Source organism: Galeopterus variegatus, unplaced genomic scaffold, assembly GCF_000696425.1.
Source record: "Galeopterus variegatus unplaced genomic scaffold, G_variegatus-3.0.2 Scaffold16835, whole genome shotgun sequence".
Taxonomy (NCBI): Eukaryota; Metazoa; Chordata; class Mammalia; order Dermoptera; family Cynocephalidae; genus Galeopterus; species Galeopterus variegatus.
The window spans coordinates 3731-20233 of record NW_007742946.1 but is presented as its reverse complement, the minus strand read 5'-3'; the positions used below and the strand labels follow the sequence as shown (position 1 = coordinate 20233).

Genomic DNA, 16503 nt, shown 5'->3' with positions numbered 1-16503 from the left:
ATACATAAAAAGCATCTGAGATCTTTTGAAATTTATTAAGTTCACATATAACAACTCTCCTTTAAAGTTATACCTCACAGGGCTGGCTCACTTGGGAGAGTGTGGTGCTGATAACACCAAGGCCATGGGTTCAGATCCCTATATAGGGATGGCTGGTTAGCTCACTTGGGAGAACGTGGTGCTGACAACACCAAGTAAAGGGTTAAGATCCCCTTACCGGTCATCTTTTTTTTTTTTAAATTATAACTCACAAAGATGTAAAGTGAAGAAAAACAGGAAAGGCAATAATACAGCTTATCATAGTGCATTAAACAAATTCCTAATTTCATCTTTGTATCCTACTTACTAATAAATAGTTACATTGTGTTTTGTGCTTGTATTGGAAATTGACATTTAGTAGCAGGATAAAACTCTTATATGAATTACTGTGGAGGGAGCAGTGTTAAGAAATTTTGACTCCTTGCTAGAGATTCTGTAAATGTGTTATTTGTAGCAGTTCAAGTTCACACTGAAGAGCAACAGAAGAGTAATTCACCAGAAAGCCTTGACACAGATGGTCTTCTCATTTCTGGTAAGCAATAGGTTCATATTGTCTAATTTGATTGAGTTACAAGATAATGCCTTAGTGGTTGCTATGCAGATTCAGGTTGTTGTCTATTAAATTAACTTTTCAAATAAATTATCCCAATGACATTTTTGCAGTTGCTATATACACCTTACAGTAAACTAAATCTAAGTGATTCTTTTCTTGAAAAGAATTGGCAATGGATCTAAAGGAGGTTAGTCTTTCTATACAAGGGTTTTTTTGTTTAAAAATCTTTAGTGCTGTCAGACGTTATTTTATGTTTTTCCTTTATCCTCAACCATAGTCTTTCAATAAAGCAGGAATGAGAAGTGAGATTTCATTTTGATATCAGAACTTAGATAAATTTTAGTCACTGATTGGTAAATAGTAAATGCCTTTTATAGAGCCACTTAAGTCTCATGTCAGTTGGACCTCTAACTTTACTCTTAATTAAGATTGGATTAAAGGTTTAATACACTAGTACCCTTATTTAGAATTTACCAGTCAGAGTGTCTCTATATATCTGATATCTAATTAAGTTTATAGACTTGCTAAGCTAGTCTGTTAGGTTATAGACACTGTGGAAGAATAAGGATTATACCCAAAAAATGTTTTGTGTAGGTTGGCCGGTACAGCTAAGCAAAATAAGTCTTGGTGGTTAGTAAATCTTTTCTGTCTCTGTTCATTATTCATTTGAGTCTACGGAAGCTTTGTTATATCTGGGTGTCTGCTAGTGCAAAGTATCTTTACATTCTAGACCAGTTTTCACTGATTCTCATTTTCCTCTCTGTAAAATGAGTATAATAACTTTGCCTACATAATTTCCAATCCTTTTATAAGTGCTTAAATTGTAAAACAACATATATGTATAATAGAATTATACTAGCAATTAATTGTGTTTTAGCATTCTTACCAGAAACTATCTTAAACTCTGGGAATTCTACCATGGCCATGCTTTCATACGGTTTTCTGGTCCATGACTGATTCTTATCCATAACTCTTGTGCATTTTGACTTTTATTAACATAATAATTGCCTTTCTTGGTGAATACCTTCTGATTTAAGTCATGGTTTAAGCAAATGTTTTATACGTGTTCATAGTTAGAAAATTTTATATTAATATATACATTACCATAAATATTCTGAATTTTGTAGAATCATCCCCAAATAAAATGAACACTGAATTGGAAACTCAGATTTCTCATGAAGTCAAGAGTGAAAAAATGGAAATGTCTTCTAAAGCGATGCATGTTTGTCATGAAGATCAAGATGAAGACAAAATGGAAGTGACAGAAAACATTGAGGTCCCTGCACACCAGCTCATTGTGCAGCAGGAGGAGCTGCAGTTGTTAGAGGATCCTAAAGCAGTGGTATCCAAAGAAGAATCAAGGCCTCCAAAATTAACCACAGACTCTGTCACTGTTCCACCAGAAACCTTAGTGTCCCCGCGTGAGGAAAGAACTCTGTTACATTCTAATGAACAGTTGGTTATGGAAAGGGTACAAGAAGAAATGGAACAGAAAGAAAATTCTGAATTTTCCACTGGGTTTATGAACTTTGAAATGACTCCTGCAACTGAGAGTTGTATGAAAGATGACTCAGGCCAAGGAGACAAATCTATAAAATCATCATCTGAGACAGACTCATTGTTTTCATCGTCAGCAGACACGAGCAAGGCATATGTGTCTTCCTCTCCCACCCGCTCTTCAGACTTGCCTTCACATGACATGCTGCACAGCTGCCCTTCAGCTCTTGGTTCTTCTGCTGGAAGCATCATGCCAACCACGTACATCTCAGTCACTCCCAAAATTGGCATGGGTAAACCAGCTATTACGAAAAGAAAATTTTCTCCTGGTAGACCTCGGTCCAAACAGGTAGGGTGATTTTAATGATGCTGACAGAAAAGCTGTTGGAGAAATTACATAAAATAAGGTGTATGTGTAACTTTGGTTTGGGAAGACACGTTTTCTATCCTCAGGTAGGACTTAGATGTAATATTAACTTCTGTGTTTTGGCCATTATTTTAAAAATGCTGTTTTTCTTAGACCTGAAGTGATCTTATTTGGAATTTCAACTAAGTTGGGACATAAAAATGCCATCTAGAAAATACTTAAAAAATTTTTTAGTTATGTGCCTCAGTAACTGTACAGCCTTAAACAATCAGTAAAGTTTTGGGTATATAGTAACTAACATTTTTTTCTCTCTAATATATTTATCTGTTTGGTATTATTTATTGCATATATTTTTAACTACACAAGTATCAACATTTGTGATGGGAAATTTTCATGCTGGGGAATTTCTTATTTTGATGTTTTTATTAATTGCTAACTATTTTGTGGGTTTTTAAAAAAATTTTTCCAAGTTAGGACCTGTTTCAGTAGTTTCATTAAAAAAAAAAAATCTTAGAATTCTATTATTCATCTTCAGGAAGTGAAGGGAACTCTTCTCATGATTGTTGTAAGTGGTGTGGATTCTGCCATTGAAGGATGAGTTCCTGTTCTTTTTAAGTGGAATTGAAATGAAACTACATGACAAAATGAAGATACTGTAGCTAAGAATGATTTATTGTTACTTTCTGAAGTGTTCTTTTTTTTAAATGGTAAGATGTGGAAAAGGTAGAGAAGTGCTTAGTCACAATAGTATTTTGTAGTTTTAAGTCTCATGATTTAAATGGCTTCATGATTAAAGTTTGACTTTTTATAAGAATAATATCTTGATCGTCTAATTTTGGAATTGTAAAGTTAGTTAAAAAAAATCTGTTTTACTTATGTGAAAATTAGTTTCCTCTAAATAAAACCCAGATATATTATATTCTCTAAAGACAAGTTACACCAAAGACAAAGCGATTGCCACATGGAATTTAGCTATTTCTCTAAATACATATGCAGTAAACTAAAACATTCTTATATATACCTTTGTCTAAGTATTTTCCTTGATATTTATTTCTGCTCTACCAAGAGAGTTTTTTCTTCTCAAACTAGTTCTACTTCCCAGTAAGTCTTTTCCTGTTTTGTTTTGAATAACTATATAATAATTATGTAGTTCCAACTTTGAAGACTGTAGTAGTGGAAAATTGAGTTTCAAATTTACTGTTGGTTCAGATATTTACATTCTTTAAAGATACTGTATCATAAATAGTTTTGTTAAATTTTACTAGTATCTCTCCTTATTTGGAGACTTTTGTTTCAACTGAGAAAACAGATTCAATATGTATTATTTTTCTATTGACTTATGTTCCAAAATAGCGCGTGTACGTGTGCGTGCGTGCATGTGTGCGTGCGTGTGGGCGTGTGTTTCTTCCTGGCTTTTCCCATCTTATGTGAGCCACATCCTGATATTTGCTGTTGCTTCTGCTGCATTGTTTTTGAGTTTCCAAATCTGGTAATATTCTGCTTTCTGTTTAGCTGCCACCCTCTCATTACTACTTCATCATTTGTTGCTGTTCTCATAAGCATTTTGTTTTCCGTGTTTTTCCTCCCTTTAGCTTTTTAGTCTTTCAATCTTGATTTTAGTTATGTAGCAAACAACCTCTACTTGGTGATTTGTGACTTGCTAATATGCTACTGATATTGGGGAGAGTATGAATTGAATAGGACATGGCGGAGGCACTGGGACCACAACTTCCAGGGAATATTCTATACCAAACAGGAATGTGTATATTCTTTCATTGGAAATAATGAAGTCCATTATTGTTACATGAATTTCTTTGTGTTACACTTCTGGTTTTATTTAATGTTTCTTTTACATATTCTTGGCAGTGGGGAGTGGCTGTAAAATGAGATGGATTTTTGTGATAATTATTGTGATGTGAACAAGATTCTTGGGTTTCTAGCTACTTTCTGTCAGCATCACAGGTGTTTCCATATTTTGTTGAATACATCAGTTCTTTGGTCTTTACCAGTGAAGTGAATACCATCTTAACCAAAGAACTGGGAAGTGGTCAGATCTTTATGTTTAGCTTAATGATTTTCTAGCACTATATAAACTTTTTAAGAATTCATTACAAAATTAAAAGAATAATTTAATTAGAAACAAAGGAAATCTGAAAGATTTCAAGGTTGATGTGATAGCTAGTGATTGAATTATCAGATATTATTTGGAGATAAGTTAGTCAGTAGAAGGGTAAGCCATTGCTGTCCAATATAAATATAATACTAACCACATATGTGTAATTATAAATTTTCTAGTAGTCACACTTAAAAAATAAAAAGCAATTGAAATAAATTTTAATGTATTTTATTTAACCCAGTATATTCAAAATGTTATTTTAGCATTTAATCAATATAAAAATGAGCAAGATATTTTACAGTCATTTTTTATGCCAAGAGTTTGAAATCTGGTTTGTGTTTTATACTTAAAACACATCTCAGTTTGGACTAGCTACATTAGGAGTGCTTGGTAGCCATATGAGTAGTGGCTACCTTACTGGACAGTGAGAGGCAAAGCATTTTGAAAAATATAAAACATTAGTTCCAGAATTGTTGGTGAAATTAAAAGAAATACCAAATGAATTCAAGATTGATAAGTTAAGAATGTTGCTATGCTTTTATTATTTTTAAGGATTGAAGTAGAACTATTCTACTTTCTCCAGTTGCTCATAGGGCCCATTTTAAAACAGATAACTACTAAACCATATGTTGTAGCAACAAATCACTGTGCATATTTTCAATGTACATTAAGTTATCAAAGTACAATCCATATATATAACCAGTATAAGTGATTTTCTGAATCTGAGACATCTTGACACAGAAAGTGAAATCTATATCTCAGGTGCTGGGAGTCCATTATCTGTAAACCATACAGAATTATTTTTCCTTTACAGGAGGTTTAGTAATTGAAGTTCAGTGTTTTATATTGTACTTATAATGTGGAAAATTTTAGGGGCTATTTAGGGAGAAATATAATGCTTATGTTTTTCATGAGATATTTCAAATATATCTCAAACATATACTTCAGAAACTTACTGACTACGGGAGTAGTAACAAATTTTTATGATGGTTGTGGATAGAAAAGATTCTTTTTTTTTTTTTTTGGTTTTTTTCTTGCCCATTTCTGAAACAGGATTTCATAAAGGTAAGGACAAAAAATTAGGGGTAATAGGTAGTAGGGGAAGGAAATTTGTGGGAGCAGTAATTTGGACATTGTTTCATACAGATTGTCCTAATGAACTAGTTGTATTTTCTCATTTTTTTATTGAAGTTATGTATTTATAAATATTTTGATATTCCCCTATTCGGTATTTTTGTAGGTATATTCACATTGGGACTTGGGTTTAGAAAACTGGTCATTGACCCCATCACATATTGCAATCAGCCGGGGGCCCTTTAAAACATGATTTAGCCCTAAATCAATTAAAATACAACCTGTGAGGTTCTTCTTTAACCTTAAAGTGGAGTCCTGAATTAGAAAAATGTGCTACTCGTATTTTACCTTTTTTAGTGCATTAAACATAATACTACAAGAAGTGTTCTTAAAAAGTGAAAAATAGGGGCCGGCTCGGTGGCACACTGCTACAGTGCGCCGCTTGAGAGTGCGGTGGCGCTCCTGCCGAGGGTTCGGATCCCACATGCAGACCGGTTCCCGCTCACTGGCTGAGCGAGGTGTGGGGTCAACACCAAGGGTTGCGATCCCGTTGCCGGTCCCAGTCCGGTACGGGTGCAACACTGAGGGTTGCGATCCGTTGCCGGACATGAAAAAAGACAAAAAGGAAAAAAAAAAAAAGTGAAAAATAAGATGGAAATTTTAATTTATCGTATCAAATCATATCATTTATTTTTATATCAATCTTTATTCCGTTCCACTCATTCCACAGTTGTATTTATCCATTGTAATTTGGAAATTCTGAGATAATAATCTTAGGTCATCTTGTATTATTTGCCCTATGTGAATAATCATATTTTCATATTTTGTGGAAAGATATTTAGTACAGTCACATGACTATGATCTGCTCAGACACTCTTGTATACTAAATGCTTTCAAGGTTGTATTGAACATTTTTATTCTGTGAAATATATTTTCTTATGATTTGTGGTAAACATCTCAAGAAAATTTCATGAAAGCAAACATAGGTACTATATATTAACTTTTAGACAAATTTTGAGAACTTTTACTTTATTTTTGATTTTTACTTTTCCACCATTTCTTGCTAACATCATGTATTGGAAAATTTAGGAATAAGTTCTAAGACTGATATCTATTGAGTGGTTTCATAGAGAAGGTGAAATTTCTTCAGTATAATAGGATTCCAAAGGTAGTATTTCATTAGGTCATAACCACTTTCCCATTAGTTAACTGTTTTTTTAAAATTTTCATCAGTTTCAGTAATTTTATTATGAAACATAAGATGTTATAACATACTTGTGTACTGCAATAGCATTTTAAATGAGGTGTTTTAAATTAATGTATCAGTTTCATCATCTATTCCTGTGAGAGAAAAACAGTCCTCCCAGAATAAGATGTAGAGCATTGTAGTTTTAACAATTAATTACAAGTAGGCAGTTTCTTTCTTTCTTTTTTTTTTTTTAGTGGTAGTAGTCACTTTCTGGTTTGTAAGCAAATTCCTTAGCAAAAAGTACTGAAGTCTTTCGGGTTTTATTTTGTTTTATTTTTAAAATGAAAAAGAAAACTAGATCTGTAAATCATGCTGTCTGAATAAGGAGAGATTCAGTTCTTGGTAAGTTATTTCTTACCAGTACCAGATTTTAATTAAAGGAAGTTTGATTATGTCATATCTAGCTTTTAAATAAAATAAGTGCGAATTTTTAAGCCTTGCCTTATATAATGTATGCACAATGACATCATTTATTTCTTTAAGAAATGTATATTTCTTTAAAGGAAAAAAAACTACCTTGGATAGTTTTTTTGTTTTTTTTGTTTTTTTTTTAAAAAGATGACCGGTAAGGGGATCTTAACCCTTGACTTGGTGTTGTCAGCACCACGCTCAGCCAGTGAGCGAACCGGCCATCCGTATATGGGATCCGAACCCGTCGCCTTGGTGTTATCAGCACCGCACTCTCCCGAGTGAGCCACGGGCCGGCCCTACCTTGGATAGTTTTAATTGTACATTCTTGGATACATAAATGATAAAACCTGTACTTCAGATACTTTGTCTTAGAACCTATTAAAGAAAGTTTTATTTATAAATAGAAATATGAGTTACTTCAAAATGTTCATGGAAAAATAGAATTAAAAGATAATACGAATCTTTCTATGAATTCTTTGAAGTACCCTTGTATATTCCCTATTCTTCTTTATGGGCAATAAAGATACAGTGTGGCTACCAGCAATGATTTCCACATGAATTCTAGTTTAAATACTATGCTGCCCCTTTCTTTCGTTCTTTCTTTTGTTCTTTCGTTCTTTCTTTCGTTCTTTGTTTCTTTGTTTCTTTCTTTGTTTCGTTTCTTTCTTTCTTATGTATTTATTATTAAATTTAATTTCATTTTTATTAGCATATTCATTATTATAAATCATACTTATTCTTTAAGCCCCTTATCCAATCTCTCTCCTTCCCTCTCCCCCCTCTAATAACCATAGATTAGTTCTCTCCATCTGATTGATTAACTGTTCCTCTGTTGATTTGTTGCCTAGATGATCTGTCCAATACTGAGACAGGTGTGATCAAGTCCTTTTTAAAAAGTGACTTTTTAGAAATATTTTGTATTGTTTGTACTTATTTTTACTAAAATACTTGGAAGGATTAATAAAAATTCAGCATGAAAATTTTCACAGTGCAATTGCTTATATTTAACCCTTGCCCTTCTGTTACTGTCTGTGACATCGAACAAGTTTACCTTGTAAACTGTGCCTTCATTTCTTCAGTTGTAAAATGACATCATATGGTTGTTGTTAGAATTTAATGACACATATCAAGTACCTGACACACAACAGATGCCACTACTTTTTTTCTTGAATTGCAGAATAATGCAGATATTATTCTGTGAAAACAGAGACTTGAGAAGGATATAATAATTGTGTATTAAATGTAGTTCTGGAGTGATGGTATTAAAACTAAACATATTGAATAATAAGTATTTGTACTAAAATATACCAATGAAAATAATTGCAGGCCTTGACCATGTCAAACACTGGTCACACTAAAATATGTAGTTGGTTTCCCAAATTCAAAGCCACATAGTGGTTGCACAAGTTTCTCAAACTAGTAATCAGCCCATTAAATACAGTGTGTGTGACGTGCTACAGTAGAGGAGACCACAGGAAGCCATGGGAAAGCAGAGGAGTCTACAGGGAAAACTCAACACAGGCTGCACATTTAGGCATGTTATTTTAGAAGAAATGAAGATTAAACTATTGCTACTCAAACTGTGTGGCCTGCAGACCAGGGACATTACTGTCACTTGGGAGTCTGTTAGGCAGATTCTCAGGCCCCACTTTAACTTTAGTCAGAATGTTTAAGATCCCCAGACACACTAAAGTAGAAGAAGCACTCCTCTCAACCATTGTGAAGTGATAGTTTTAAACCTAGAAGATGTCTAGCCCTTTGGAGTGCCAAGATGAAGACACATGCAGATTAGAAGCACCACATTTTCCCTTTAGTTTCCTTGTGCCTGTTGTGATATTTCTGAAACTGTTACTAAACCGTTGCTAGCATCAACCATATATGTATTCTGAAATTATTGAAGGCTAAAACTATACATCTGTTTCTATAAATTTATAGTACCTTATTAAATCACGATCAGATCTAATTTCTTATTCTACCTGATGTTGAACTCAGTTTTGTACACAAAACTTTTTTTATGTAGAAAGAATTCTGTCATAGAAATGAGATGTCTGCTACTGTAGCCTAATGTACACTAGAGTGAGTACATTATTTATCAAAAAGACAAATGATACACTCTTATGTTTTCTGTTTTTCTTATTAGTTATCTTTCTGCTTTGTCTCCTCAGTGTTTTTACTTTCTCTAGATTAAACTCACTGTTTAATAACAACTTTGCTTTTGCGTACGTGTGTTGGGAGACGGTGGACTCAGGGTTGACTTAGGGTGTGGAGGTGTGAAGTTTGCCTGTGAGACACCAAACCTTCTCTGGCTGCTCCCAAAACTGAAAGTGTTTCTTGGACTGTAATAGTGATGCTGATCGTATTTACCAGCAGCAGTGGGGTTTGACTTTTAATAGAAGAGTTGCCCGTAAGAGCCTCTCCTCCACCTGCCACTACTGCTCTCATTTCCCTGCCCCCGCCCTCATAACACCTGTGTAACTTACTAGGTTGATAAATTTACCTGAGGAATTGGCCTTGAAGCAGAAAGAAGCTTAACACCAACTTTAAACAATTCTGGGGTTGGGCCAGCCCGGTGGCGCACTCCTACAGTGCGCCGCTTGGGAGTGCAGTGGCGCGCTCCCGCCGAGGGTTCGGATCCCACATACAGACCGGTTCCCGCTCACGGGCTGAGCGAGGTGCGGGCGCGGGCGCAACACCGAGGGTTGCGATCCGTTGCCGGACACGAAAAAAGACAAAAAGGGAGGAAAAAAACAATTCTGGGGTTAAATAATTATTCTTGGGATCTAATTCAATTTCTGCCAGGTAGTATTTTTAAAATTTCTGTAGGATTTGATAGCAAATTGGTTCTGTTTAGCTCTTTTTACAATTTACAGTCTCCTGATAGCTACATTTTGAAGTGTTTTGCTTTTAATTCAGTTTGGAGATAGTTTAAGAATAACAGAGCATTGGATAGTTTGGTAATTTTATTTTTATAGGTGAGGAAATCCAGATTTGAGGCTATGACTGGTGGGGGGATTAGTGTATTTCGTATCAGAGTACAGTGTTTATTGATGAATTTGTGCATGCATATGTGCAAAATGCTTAGTAGAAAAAAATAGATATTCAATAAGTGCTGAACAGAGTGCTTAACACAGCAGTGAACAAAAAGGGCATGGTCTCTTTTCACCAGGCTTGCAGTCTAATGGCAACAAATAATTACAGTGGAATAAGTGCTACCACAGGGTAAAACGTGTTGCAGTAGGAGAACACATATATCACAGAGCCAGCTAACCTTTTCCTAAATAGTTTATGTAAGTTCTTTTTGATCAAAGCTGAGATATGAAGGATACTTTATAATTAAATGTTGATAATTACAGCTGAATTTTAGTTTTAAGTTCTAAAGATATATTAGGTAGCTTCTTCTTTGTCAAAATACCTAAGTAGAATTGTAATTTTTCTTCAGTTCCTATAAAATTGCACATAATCAATCTTTCAGTGTCTTATAACATACTTATTAAAATTTGTAATGTGATTATCCAAGCTTTTATTATGTAAGTTCTTCATAGAAGTTGAGTGGTTTTCTAATTATCCCTGAACTGGCATCCAAACATTCTTGATCTATAAAGCCTTCATTTGGTTCATCCATGTTATATGAAATGTAAATGCATTTTGAAATGAAATACAGTTTTGGCATCAAAGCTAACTTTTAAATTATGATGAATAATAAATACAAAATCACCAGAGAATTTTTATTTCTGAAATAGCTATTCAATATTATTTATATCTTAGAGTATGACTTTTTATGGAATGTTTTGAGAACTGTCTACTGACATAACATTAAACAATCTACCAAAAGGAATTTAAGTTTGATACTAGCCAGATATCCTCAGAGGAAAACTGATGGAAATATTAAAAACTAAATTTAGATATCTCTTGCCTCCACTCCCTAATGCTAAATAAAATTATAAACAGTAAGACAACCCAAATGGTGCTGCAATGAGAGTATGCTGACAGTGTATTAAGGAGAAGACGGTGTGTTAAGGAGAAATTAAAGGGTTTAAAATAGGGTAGTGACTTCTTGATCAGATTTGCATTTTTGAAAAATTCCTCTGGCTGCTGTGTGGAGAAAGGCTTGAGGAGGTGCAGGCGAGGAAGAACCATAAAGACCAGCAGACTGCTGAAGCAGGCCCAGTGAGGTAGTGGCAGCTGGGGGCAGTGAAGTGCGCAGAAGTGAAAGCATCGGAGACAAACACGGAAGACAAAATTTTTTGAATTTACTGATGATTTGGATTGAAGGACTGGCAGGGGAGAGGAACGAAGGGCCAGAAGAGAGTGTGAAAGGAAAGAACAAATCCAGATAACGCCCAGTTTTCTGGCCAGAAGACTGGCTGCCATTTATAAGGATGGGGAAATCAAGGAGAAGAAACTGGTTAGATGTGGTGAACTTAACAAATTTTATGTGGCTAAATGGAAATGCTAAGAAGCGAGTTGAAAATCGCACCAATTTGGAGATCTCAGAACAGGGTAGAACTAGTAATGTGAGTGTGGGAGATAACATCTTCCTAGATGATGTTTAAAGCCGTCACTGTGAATAATGCCAGCTGGGATCTAGGCTTCAGCCCTGGGAAACACCAGGGTTTAAGAGAAGTCAGGTGGAGGAAGAACTTGCATAGACAGTGGAGGAATGTTAGCAGGGAGGTCAGTGAAACATCCACAGGTGTGCTATCACCAATCTAGTAGAGCTTCGTGCCAGATGTTAGGAACTTGAATAAAATGAGCACAGAGAAATGGCTTTGGGCAACACAGATGTTACCGAAGACCGTGAAGACCTGGACTGCTACAATGAGGAGGAAGACACGGGCAAGTCGATCTGATAGTGGGAAAGTGAGGTCATTCACTCGCAGTGGTTGCCATTCCAGTGAAATCAGCATAGCGTTAGCTGAGCTTGGGGAAAGCTAGGTTTGTGGGTCAGGGAGAAAACCTAAGACTAATCCTGGAGGGTGAAAAAAAAGTGTTTGCTCGAGAGAATGAGTTGGATTGGTGGGCTTCAAATGTGTGTGGTTTGAATTTATGAATTAAAAGGGAAACCAATTTCTCCCTTGTGTGGTTTTTCTAAAAATACTGTTATTCTGTTAACTATCTCCTCCCCCAAAGAGGAGTCAAGCTGTTATTTCTGATTAATTCCTGGTGGGATTTCTATGTAATTAATGGGATACTACTTGTTAGTTTGATAATATTCTTCAAACCTGGTAAGTATTGTGTACCTTGTCTTAAGTTTTGGTTATTTAATTGATAAAATTACAGCATGCATCGTTGAATTACCTAATTTAAAACAGGTTCTTTATTGTTTGACATTTGTTTTGAGTTTTTCTTTAAAAAGTTACCTTTGTGGAGTAAACATTTTTCTTTATGCTGCTTAGCATCTTCATCAGATTAGTTCAGATTATTGCTGAATGTGGTTATTTGGAAGTTTTATTTTAACTATTTTACTAAGACACTGTTTCCTGTATAATTTATCAAGTACTTTAGGCATTTTAATTTGCAAATTTAGGACAATTTGCTTTAACATTTCTTCACGTTTAAAATTAGTCCCTTGGATGTAATCTCCATAAAATATTAGTTCCCCCAAATCAAAATCAAAACCAAAACCCACAACTAATGGTCACTGAAAGAAAAAAGTGATTAAATGCAAAGGTTATCATGGTGTTTGCATCTTAAAGTTAAGTTACAAAGTAACTTCCCACAGTTTGTGTGCATCTTTTTTTTGCTCTTGTTTCTCATTACATTTTTTTTTGCCTACTGGTTTGGTTTATAGCAATAGGACATAACTTTTTTTTTAAGGTTATATCCCTTTCTCCTATTAGAGTGGGATTATCTTTAATTTTTTGGTGCTATAATTGCAGTTCGTGAGTCAACGTTGATGTCATACAAACCTTAATCTTAATATTTCTTTGTAGTGATGTTTCAACCAGAATAAAATATTTAATGTAACTTGTAGCTACAGACACTTAAGTATAAAGTCACTGTAAGTGATAAGCTTATTTTCCCTATGTTGAAGCAATTTGTCCTAAATTTCCATACGTTTGCTTTGTTTTTGCTGTTCTAAAATTCCTTAGTTGCTGGCTTTGACCTTTTATGTTGCTGAGTTTTATACATCTTTTTCTCACCTGCCATATCCTAGGGGGCTTGGAGTACCCATAATACAGTGAGCCCACCTTCCTGGTCCCCAGACATTTCAGAAGGTCGGGAAATTTTTAAACCCAGGCAGCTTCCTGGCAGTGCCATTTGGAGCATCAAAGTGGTAAATAAATTGCATTTACATTCATGTATCGTTTCTTTCTGTTTTGTTTTGTCCTACTGGATATTAAGAATTAAATCTTTCTTTTCTATATTCAGCTTCCAGAGCTACTATTTTAATCTAAAATTTTTAATGTAAGGAAACAGCATGCTTGCATTTAAATATGTGGATTTAGGAGGAAGTTAAATTGCAATTTTACAAGTGTAAATTTTTAATACCTCTTTTTATGGTTGATTCCTTTTGTTGTAATTACCAGAGTTGGTATGAGGGGGAAATTCTTGTCACATAGGCCGAAAGGTAACAAGGACTTGTTCATTTGTGATATAAGATTTTGTTGCTTAGAAAAGAACAAAAGAGAAACTCCATTAATCTATTATGTACAAATGGAGAAAAAATACCAGAATTGCAGCAGATTTCATTGTCTGTGTTAATAACCTCAAAATTGTAGGGTGTTTTTTTCCATGTTATTGGTGGATGACTCTGCTAGTCCTTGAAGTAGATTAAGTACTCTGATGCATGTTGAAGGGAAAAAAAATTAATTTGAAAAAGTGTTAATTATATCAAAATTTAAAATACTTTGACTAGAGAAGACATTTTTCTTCATCTTCTATATTTAATATAATTCTGGAATAAGGCTGTTTTAGATTAATCAAGTATTTCAGGGGTGTTCTAGATTGTACTTTCTTACTTATGTCATGCTTGGAAGAATAATTTTTCAGTTCACTTTGATATCATCCAAGGTATTGAGATATAAATATTTGTTTTCAGTATAAAAGATGACTTGATAGACGATTTTGTAGCAAATACCACCAATTTTCACTTATCTGTGTCATTGGATGTTGGGGAAGATAAACTGAGAGGTTACTATAGTCTTGATTTTTAATCACTGACTTAATTTTAAAAGAAAATTTTATATCTATTTAAAAACAAAAGAAACTGTCCAGCTCTACCGCATTCATACCTTGTTCAAAGAAACTGATGGACCTCTCAAGGGATCTGAAGGAGAGCAGGGTGAGAGAAGAAAAGGAGAGGCAATTTGAAAACTGGAAGCTGGCTTAATTAAAACTGAAGGGAAAAAAGGATTCCCCTTCCCTTTTGTTCATGTGTATCTGTTTTGTGCTCACAATAGAACCATACATTTTTGACTTAGAAACCATTCTGCTAAATAAGGAATGAGTTCAACATTTCAAACTATGGTAAGTGATATTAGTTGAAGATATGACATATTGTTTAACTTGTTAGGGGAAAAAATCAGAAAGGATTTTCCTGAGTGTTTTAATAATTTTAAGTATATATAATATGTCTACTTGTGTAGATGCCAGGTTTTTTTTTTTCAGGGGTTAATACAAAAGTCTGAGTATAAACAAACAAACAAAACAAAAACAAATCCCTGTTACTTATGTCTTAAATATGTGTAAAGATTTGTATTGTCTTTTAATTCTATTTTTCCATGAACTTTTTGAAGTATCTTTGTATCAGGGGATTTACAGTGCTTTCCATAGGATTTTTCTCTTGTGTTGGGTAAAAAGTCAGATAAATTATTTCTATTTCAAATATTTATTGTCCAGAGATTCAAAACAAAGCTTTTACCCTCTTGTCAACTTTCCTAAAATCTTCAAATAATTTTTTTTCTCTAAATACTATGGTTGAATGAGGTAGACAGTTTCAGTTTATAAGACAGCTACTGAATAGTAGATAAAACTGACCTAATTTTAATGGCAGGAAGAATACTGTTGTGTACTAGTAAAAATTAACTTTCTTGCAATGTGGTAGTACAGAACAGTGGTTATAAACCAGGAACACTAGAGCCAGATTTGCTAGCTCAGTGACCTTGGACAAGGTACTTAACCTTTTTATCCCTCAATACACTTATTTACAGCATGGGTAATAAAATAGAGCCTACCTTGTGGGATTGTTGAGAGTTAAAAGTGCCTACATCAGTACATAGTAAGTCCTGGGTACGTGTTAGCTATTACTGTAGTCACTGAGACCTTTTACTGAGAGAGGTTTTCCTTGTGCTTACTCTGTATTGAATATAATTTTTGCACATTGAAATATCCGGAGTGGATCGTGGTTGTTCTAGCCACCTAAACATAGGATTAGAAAATGTAAAAATAACACCAAGGCCTGCTGATGGAGAGCATTCACAATGATAGACCCAAAGTTTGATTCTAATGTTGTAAGTATTCTGTATTTATATTTTTAAGCTGTGGAATTCATACTTAAAGATACCAATAATAAGCCCGGTTTCAAAGTTTATCATCTCATTAGACTAAAAGAGAGAAGCAAGTGCTCGTGTAACATTTAATAAAATGTTTTCTTTCACTGACATTTGGATTTAAAAAAATACTTTTGGGCTGTCACAGAATGTTGACTCTTCCTTATCTGTTGTATAGGGCCGTGGGTCTGGATTTCCGGGGAAGCGGAGACCTCGTGGTGCAGGACTCTCAGGACGTGGAGGCAGAGGAAGGTCAAAACTCAAAAGTGGAATTGGAGCTGTTGTGTTGCCTGGGGTGAGGCCTGCTTTGTTTATGTTTGCTATAATCTTTAATGTCAATTAATGGCGATAATCTTATTTGTAGCAAGTTATTTGGATCCTAACAGTCATGTAAATAGGCAAAATTATTTATTTTATTTTACTCTATCTTTACTTTACATTTTTTAACCTCTATCAGTTTTTCTTTTATATTTTCTGCTTTCTCATCCTTTCTCTCTTTTCTTATCCTCTTCTTGTACTCTATTTTTCTGTGACAACCGTCCCCCAAAAGCCAATGTGTAATATATTTGAAAAAAGCAAACAAACTCTTGTTACATTCTTGGTTCTACTATATTTGAAAATTAGGTTGGCGTTGAAAGGTTTTGATTACAGTTGCTGTCACTGTGGTAATACGGCTTACAGAAGAAACTAGAAATATTACAGATT

At 34.4% G+C, this 16503-nt stretch overlaps 1 protein-coding gene across 1 annotated transcript; it reads left to right on the top strand.

Moving 5' to 3' along the window:
- Nucleotides 1-493: 493 nt before the first annotated feature.
- LOC103582576 (histone-lysine N-methyltransferase 2C-like) lies at nt 494-16093 on the top strand (the record flags this gene model as incomplete). Its single annotated transcript, XM_008564129.1, has 4 exons — nt 494-571; nt 1720-2438; nt 13464-13583; nt 15977-16093. Coding segments are annotated over 4 exons (1034 nt in total), but the record flags the coding sequence as incomplete, so codon positions are not given.
- Nucleotides 16094-16503: the final 410 nt, after the last annotated feature.